An 8,128-nucleotide genomic window follows, 5' to 3' on the forward strand; every position below is an offset into this window, starting at 1 on the left:
GGGGGCGCCCACGCCTCGGCCACGTGGACGGCCGCGCGCCGTGCTCCTCACCTGTTCCCGCGCCCCAGCCGCACTGTGCTCCCGCGAGCTGCGCGCCTCCCTGCGGCTCAGGCTGCCGGGCCGCCTCCCGCCCTCCTCCGCGATCCCACCCACCCCGGCTGCCTGCCTCCCGGCCTGGCTGGCGCGGGGATCTCTCGGCTTCGGGGGCCCCCCTTAGCTTCTCCTAGCCAGCTCCTCCAGGGGCTGCGGCGAGCTCACGGCGCCCAGCGCGGCGCGGGAGGGCGGGAGGGGGCGCTCCGAGCCGACCCAGCCCAGCTGCCCAGGCTCCGCCGGCCCCGGGCTGGGAGGCTACGCGCCGCCTGGGAGTCGGTGGCGCGGTGTCCGCACGGCCTTCCAGCTGCCGGGGCCGCCCGGGGGTTCGCTCAGTCGCCCCCGCGTGGGCCCGCCACCTTCTTTTCCTCTCGGACCGGGTTCCCGCCGCAGCCGCCGCCGCGGTGCCTGGGCAGCCCACCTCCCGGCGGGCGGGCGCGCACAGGGTGAGTCAGAGGTCTAGCTTGGCCTCGCCCTTAGCCGCCCGGGCTAGGTCTCCCGGTACCAATCAGTTGCTCGATTAAAACCTGTGGCGGGCGATTGATCACCTTTTTGGGGGGAGCCGGATAATATCCACCCTGGGCGGATCCCGCCCCCCCCCAGCCCCGGTCCGAGGCCGCCCTCGGGCTCTTAGTCGGTGACCTGCTGTGCACCCAGCGCCTTTGAGCTTCTCTGGAAGTGACGCAGCGAGACCGGGGATGGGGAGGGGGCCCCTGCGGAGAGCGCGGGAGGCAGGTGGCAGAGCAGGAGTGGGTCCGAGCGGGTGTCGTGCACACGCGTACACACGCTCCACGCGGCGCTCGGGGACAGATGTGCGAACATCTGGGAGAGGAGACGGTCCCCGAGTCTTCGCCATCCCCTCCGCTCCGCACAACACAGGGAACCTGAAGTTGTACGTGTGGTGTGTGTGCCAGTGTGCGCGCACTCGCACCCCCAGGCCTACCGGAGTCCGGTGCTGAATACATAATATACAGTGGGCATTCTCAAGGAGCGCGCGTGCGCGCGCACACACATACACATACATATATATACACACATGCACAGCAAACCACACACATACATAATTTACGCAGCATTCAGGTCCGTGGGAGGTAAGTTAATTTCGATTCAAGCTGGGAATTCAGAATTAATGCAACACGAGATGAGGAGAGGCCTAGGAAAATTTCCCCAGGATGGACTTGTACCCAAACCGTTCCTTGGCTCATGCTTGCAGCTGCTTGTGGGACCAGTTACCTCGGAAAGAGAGCTGCAGAGGCTTGGGTTGGGGTCTCAGCGTCATTCCTCACCCCTCGGCCCCCAAACCCTCAAAGCTAGCAAAAAAGAAAACCCACACATCCCGCCCGGTAAAGAGACTGTAGGTGTGTGTTGGAGAAGGAGCGAGAAGCTTGGCTAAGCTTTCTCCTCAGGACCGGCTAAGCAGCGAGCGGGGACGCCAGGGTGGCCACGGACAGTGAGTCCCGCCACTGCGGCTAGCTGTCACCTCCGGGCGCCTCGAGATAAAAGCACTTCTCCGCGCGTTTGTCTCTGCCTTTCCCCCTCCTCCCCTCATTCCCCCATCTCCTTCCCCAGTCACCTGTAGCAGCACCCGCGAAGAAGAGTTTCGTCAGGTTCCAGAGACTGCCTTAAAGGGGAGAGAAACACCCCCAGAAAGCAGTCCCAGGGAGAACCGAATTCCCACTGACCTGTACGCAGGGAGATATCCCTTGTCGTACTCCACAAGAGCTGGCCCTGGCCTCTCCTAGGCCCCACTGTGCCTATCTGTGCAGCCCGTGGCCACACACACCCTTTTTGGCAGTGCCCGAGAACAAATTCCACTCAAAAGTTTCTAACCACTTCACAAGACCGAGGGACCTTCGAGGGTCATGCAGTTTGTTTTATCTTTTAATTAAAAAAAAATTTTTTTTTTTTAAAGAACATGGTTTGCTTTCCCAGAAAACACATGGAATCCGGAGAGAGCGGAGACTACCAACTGCCCCCGGAAAGCTCCATCTCAGCCAGGCTAGCTCGCTCGGCCCTCTTGCTTCTGAGATAGATTCACCCATTCTGCCAAGAATCCACACATCTGAAAACCAAAGCTAGACTCTCGATTTTTTTTTTCTCCCCAAGCCCTCAGCTAACATTGCTCATTGCAGCTAAGTGGAGGGAATGCAAATGATTTATATTTTACTGGCTAGGTTGAGGAAACTCAAGAGAGATGTGTTCTGCTTCAAGACAGGAGGAAAAAAAATCCCCAAAACTGTAATGCAAAGGCTTTGTAGTATTTTTAAACCTTTGATTCAGTCCATATGTGACATCTGAACACCGCCAAATTCTGTTACAAAACACACACACACACACACACACACACACACACACACACACACACACTCCTTGCAAGAGAGAAAAGTTGGGTTTAGCAGCCCTGGCGGTGTAAAGAGGGCCGACGGAGATCTCCCTTTAAATTATTGAGTATTGAGGGAGCCTCCTCCCAAGCGGATCAGAGCGGCCTCTCCGCATTAGCAGTCGCTTTTAAAGGGGGAAAACCATGGAAAAAGGAATAGAAAAACTTTGAAGGGCTTACCTTGTTGGCTTCTCACTTTGTGTCCTGAAAAGTACAGAGCTAGGAAGAGCCAGGTAAGAGGAAACATATCCATTTTTTTGGACAGAGAGGCTTTCTCCAGGTCTAGGTTTGTGGGATCTCCTATAATTATGTCTTTGTGTTTTTCCTCTCTCTAATTTTCTTCCTTGTGGTGTCTTCTGCAAAGGTCTCTAACGATCCGCGTTCCCCTCCTGGGTCCTGGCAGCAGTCGTCTTCACCTTTATCCTTGCTGGAATCCCCACCTCGCTAGGAGATAGCTGCTGAAACCAGCAGAGAGGGGGCCGGCTGGGGAAGCGGGGACCGGTTTCCTCTTCAAACCCAAGCGCGTGTGTGTTCTCTCCAGTTCCTCAAAGTGTCATTTCCTTTATCCTACAACATCGCGAGGGTTTCCCGAAAGCCAAGCGTAAAATAACAGTAATAACGAGAAAAATCAAAGCCAAGAATTGCCCTGGGCATCACACGGTCCCTAGGCAGCTGTGAGATCTCAGAGGCGCAAACTGACACAGGTCCCCCGGGCACCCCGGGATACACACGCGGGCGAGAGACACCAACCGCCGGACAGGCGGAGCGGGTGCAGGCAAGCCAGCCGCCGGGCTTCTGCGCCCTCCGGGCTTCCTCGGCGGGAGCCTCCCCCAGCGGCTACACCCCGCCTGGCCAGTTCCCGGAGGGGAGCGCGGGGCTGGAGGCTGCGGCGGCCGGCGCCGCCGGTGCTGCCGCGGGTGCGGCGGCCGGGGTCGCGGGCGAGCGCGCGAGCGGCTCCCGGAGTTGGCCGGGGCCCGGCCTCACCTCCACCTCGCCCAGCGGCCGGCCGAGCGTCTGCGCTTCCGAGGCTGTGCCGGGGGCGGGCTGCGGGCTGCGGGCTGGTGCCTCGCTCGCCTCCTCTGCCTCCCCTCCGGCTCCCCCCCTCGCCTTTTCAGGCCGAGCAGCATGTGGATGTCAGAGCCGCGGCGGCAGAGCGATCCGATTACGCGCCCGCTCAGGGCCCGCCCCTTCTGTGTTCCTGATTAAAGAGGCAGCCGCGGAGGCGCGCGGCGCAGAGCCGAGGGCCGCGGCACCCAGCTCGGGCGGGGCGCGGGAGGCTGCGGGCCCCGCGGCCGCGCCATCCAAGTCAGGGTGGCCCGCGCCCCGCCGCCCCCCTCCCGGCCCCGCGCCTGCCCCCTCCCGCCCCCCGCCCTGCGCACCTCCGTGCGGGGCTGCGGGCGTGTCACTCCGTTCACTCCGTTCAGGGCGCGCTGCCCGCGCCGGAGGGAAACTCCGCGGAGCCCGGGAAATGCCCGTTCCCCCTCGATTCCGGGACTGTGATGCCACAGGCGCGGAACCCGACACGGTGCCGCCTGCAATGGCGTTACAGCGGGAGTCGGGGGGCGGGCGGTGGGTGTTCGGGGATGGCAGCCAGTCGGCGGCTCAGCCGCGGGTTCCCGGAGGCAGCAGTGCGAGGCGGCGACACACACCACACACCGCCAGCCCCAGCTGAACCAAAGCTCAATACTTCTTGCGTTTACTTCTCACATGCTTTGTTGTGTCCCAAACAGACTCTTCCGAAGTCTGGGTGAGGATTTATTCTAACCTTCGCCCTTATCTTAAAATGAGGAACAACTTTATCGCATAAAGAATTTCTCCAGGCAATAAAGTTGTCCCCCCTGGCCACCCAACACAGCTCCAAGCTTCTGCACAGACTCCAGGTACATGAAGGCCCCTTGGAACGCTACTCTAACCACTTCTGTTCCTGTTTCCCCCAAGGAAATGTGGTCACCACGTTGACAGAAAGAAAATAGCATTACGTTAACTATTTTTAAGTGGAGGCATGAAAACTGTTCAAAGGCGCTATAAGCCAGTAGTTGGGGAAACACTTGCACCTTTGTTTCTGAGGATGGCTCGGTGCTCCCCAACTGTCATGTTCACCAGGCACCGTGGCTTTACCATGATCAGGATAGAGCACGCCTGGCTAACATTTCAACCCCTTTCCTGGCAGTCTGCAGATTAAGGAATAGAAAGTTTAAACGGCAAGGAGCACGCATAGCTGACTGTGCCGTTTTCTCTTTGGCTTGGACCTGTGGGTTCTTCTGGGTGGCTCCTCTCCTTATCTGGACTTGCCATTAGCTTTGTTTATCACATTTGGTGTTTGAAGAATCTGTAACTCTCACTTAACTGTTATTTACATGGAGATAAACCCAAACAAAATCGAATCAGAAGTGATTGGCAACTAGTTGAATGGAGACGTAGAGGGATTTTTACAGTGGAAGTCCAAAGCCTGAGTATCACCTGGTTAATCTTAGATACCTGACTGACTGTAAACTGCAGGTGTCGGAGGCCTCCTAAGTTCTTCCAGAGAGCATCACACACACACACACACACACACACACACACACACACACACACACCAAATATACATAGGGTCTAGTTTTGATTGCCTTCATTCTCCCTTTCCCTTCCGCCTTCCCTGCTTTCTTTTCCAGGCTTAAGAGAAAAATCTGTATCACGAAAAGCTCCAGATTTACATTATCCTGGTTTAAAGTCCAGTTGTAAAGAATGATTGCAGTCCCAAATGTTTGATGAAGGAAGGTGGGAACGCCTGGATTTTGGACCTCAAGCACAGAACCAGTTTGTGTTGTTGCCAAAATACTAACCTAAGGACAAATAGCGCTATCTGCCCTAACAGTGCCTGCAAGGAAAGAGTTACTGAGTGTCGCCACCCCCACTGCTCTCCAGGCATACCAAACCCTTCCAGCTTGGACTAGAGCTGGACACAGCCGGTTGGTTTCTGAGAAAACTGCAGATGGAGTTTAGGTAAAGAGCAGAGAGAAGACAGTGGAGCCAGAAAGAAATCCAAAGCTCATTAGGAAACCGTACAGATGACAACCTCAGACTGCTGGCTTTGGGGCCTCAAGCTTTAACACACACACCCCCCCCCCTCCCAATCTGGCTACTTTCAGGGGTTCTTCAGCTTCTGGGAGAAGGCAGAGTTAAGTTTCAGGGTTGTGTTCCTGGATCCTGCTTCCGGCATTGTGGATCTTCGTTTTCTCAGAGGTTTCTAAAGGGGGCGCTAACTTGCTTCCAGGGAGCCTCCGTGTCTCTGTACGCAAGACTTCACTGCAGTCCATTGGAGTGAAGGCTTCATTTTCTGCAGATGGCCTGAGGGAGAAGCCCTGGGGATTCCAAGCGGCCGGGGCTTTCCCAATCCTCTAGGGGGCAGCACTCAATAAATAATGCCCATGCCACCAAAGGCCTCCACACGTGGTGGCGAGCTCCTGCCTTCTCAAAGGACTTTTGTAGACTAGGGAAAATTCAGAATCAGGCTGTTGAATCCTTTAGCCCACCCTGAATTTCACTGGCCTCTGGAGCGCTCAGAATTGCTTCCACCTAGGACTTCCAAGACAGAGCACTAAGTCCTACGTGGGGCACGTGGAAAAGGGGTCTTCAGGAAAAAAGTTTCCAGGCTGGGGCTGGATCAGACCTGCCAATTGTTTTTTATCTAGAGTGGAATTGGAGGAGTCTGTTGCCATGGGTTTGGTTTGAAGAGCCAAACCAGTGGTAAAGGGGTTGAAGAGCCAGGCTCCACACTTCCGTATGTGTGCACAGCCCAATCCTTGCTGTTTTCTGTGTCAACGGTGTTATGAAACACTGAACTAGCCCCAAACAGCTAGCAGTGACAGTGGAACTCCTGACCACATATTTCACTCTGTGGGGATGCTCACAGCATTGTCTCTAATTATGAAATAATAATAATGATAATAATAGTAACATCATATCCTACATTTCTTAGATGAGGAGGGGTAGGTTGGGGAACATGGAGCAAGTTTTTAGACGATGTTAAAAGAAAGCTGTCCTCAACCACCTCCTGTGGAAAGTTCAGGGTATCCTGAACTATACAATCTCAAACTTGAGGGGCATCAGAATCACTGAAGGCAGATGCTAAAAATCCAGGTCTCTGGGCACCAGCCTCCTGCAACTGAGATTCCATAGGTCTGGGGTGATTTCTGGGTCTGGTCTCTGTCTCTTTTTTTCCCACACACACATTTTAGCTGATTCTGACCCATAGGCCAACTGAACAATTCTAATGTGTGACATTTACTGAACAGCCTTCAATATATATTCCATTGAAGGATATTTGGAGCAGCGTTACCTCCACACTTCCTCTGTGGACACTTTTCAACGGGGTCTGGTGTTTCAGATTTCTAAAGAGCCCCACCAAGAACACAGCCACTAAAATGCCAGAATGGCAGGCTCCCGGCTTTACCTTGTGCCTTTGAGAAGCCGTGGGCCTAAGAACCTGTTTGGAAACCATCTCAAAGTTGTCCCGGTGTAGAGAGGAGAGTTGCAGGAACATGGTCCGGTCCAAGGAGCAGTTAGTGGGGTTTGTAGAGCTGGATTCAGCCTTTCTCTCCTCACACAACCATCATTGGTTGCTGCTAGCAGCTTCTCCAGGTATGGTTTTCGGTTTGTGTTCATCAACTTGTATTAAATGCTCACGGATGCGTGACCATGCAGGGGCATGGAAACCAGACAGGCTTTGGGGTTCTGCCTCCTGGGAATGCAGGATCTGAAAGCTCCAGAAGTTTCATGCTTCCACAATAGACACCACCTGTCACATGACACTGCCTTATCAGAGCCCTCACATCGACAAGCTCTCGCCCTGAAAGGGAGAGATAGGAGGCATAATTGCATCTTAATCTGTAATTTACTGCTCTGTCCCAGTTAATGTTTAGCTGCATCTGTCTCAGAAGCAAACCTCTGGTTAAAATGTAATAGATCCTCATTTTGTATTCTCTCTCTTGTTTGATGGTGAAGTCCAGGCTCTGATCAATAAGAGAACTGCTCCCCCCCCCACCCAACATACACACTTTGAAAAACTCTCATTTGTTTTCCTTAACATACTTGAACATTACTTAATTGTTTCCTTCTGATATTATGTTGGGTGGGTCCCCAGAATTCTTGCAGATTTTCATGAGGTATTGAAATCTTCTCCATTGTGTCTATGTCCTCAGTTATAGACTAAACCTGATAGGAGGGAACCTTGTAAATAAAAACAAGAATAAGAAAGTCGGCAACCAAATGCCAAATGTATTCAAACATCCCTTGGCAAGAAAAACTCAAGAAGCCTTTGTGCTTCCTCCTTTCTCCTAGGCTTCTTTGGGAAGCAGAGTTCCCTCCGGTAGACTAATTTATGTACTTCTGGATCCTGAAACATCAAAAAAAAAAAAAAAAAAAAAAAAAAAAGAAACTGAGTCCACTAACCCTGTCCTTTAAAGGAGCATTTTTCAAAGCAGCTAACCACCATGGGAAAATCTGTGCCTCTCAGCTGGTGAGACTGAAACATTCCGGTAGGGCAGTCCTGTGTCTGTGTCCATCCGTGTCCCACCCACCACCCCACCCCTTCTTTTTTTTTTTTTTTTCAAGACAGGGTTTCTCTGCACAGTCCTGGCTGTCCTGGAATTCTCTGTGTAGACCAGGCTGGCCTCC

General features: G+C 54.1%; 1 protein-coding gene across 5 annotated transcripts in view; it reads right to left on the reverse strand.

Annotated features, from left to right (window-relative positions):
* The window catches only part of Nrp2 (neuropilin 2), a 114,940-nt gene extending 111,364 nt beyond the window's left edge, over positions 1 to 3,576 (reverse strand). For all 5 annotated transcript variants that reach the window (XM_055616970.1, XM_055616968.1, XM_055616967.1 and 2 more), the window contains exon 1: positions 2,651 to 3,576. In XM_055616970.1, the coding sequence (XP_055472945.1) occupies positions 2,651 to 2,723 (73 nt within the window). In that variant the 5' untranslated portion in view covers positions 2,724 to 3,576. The remainder of the gene's footprint in view (positions 1 to 2,650) is intronic.
* Between the last annotated feature and the right edge of the window lie 4,552 nt (positions 3,577 to 8,128).

Source organism: Psammomys obesus, unplaced genomic scaffold (assembly GCF_907164565.1).
Source record: "Psammomys obesus unplaced genomic scaffold, mPsaObe1.curated_primary_1811, whole genome shotgun sequence".
In the NCBI taxonomy this organism is placed as follows: Eukaryota; Metazoa; Chordata; class Mammalia; order Rodentia; family Muridae; genus Psammomys; species Psammomys obesus.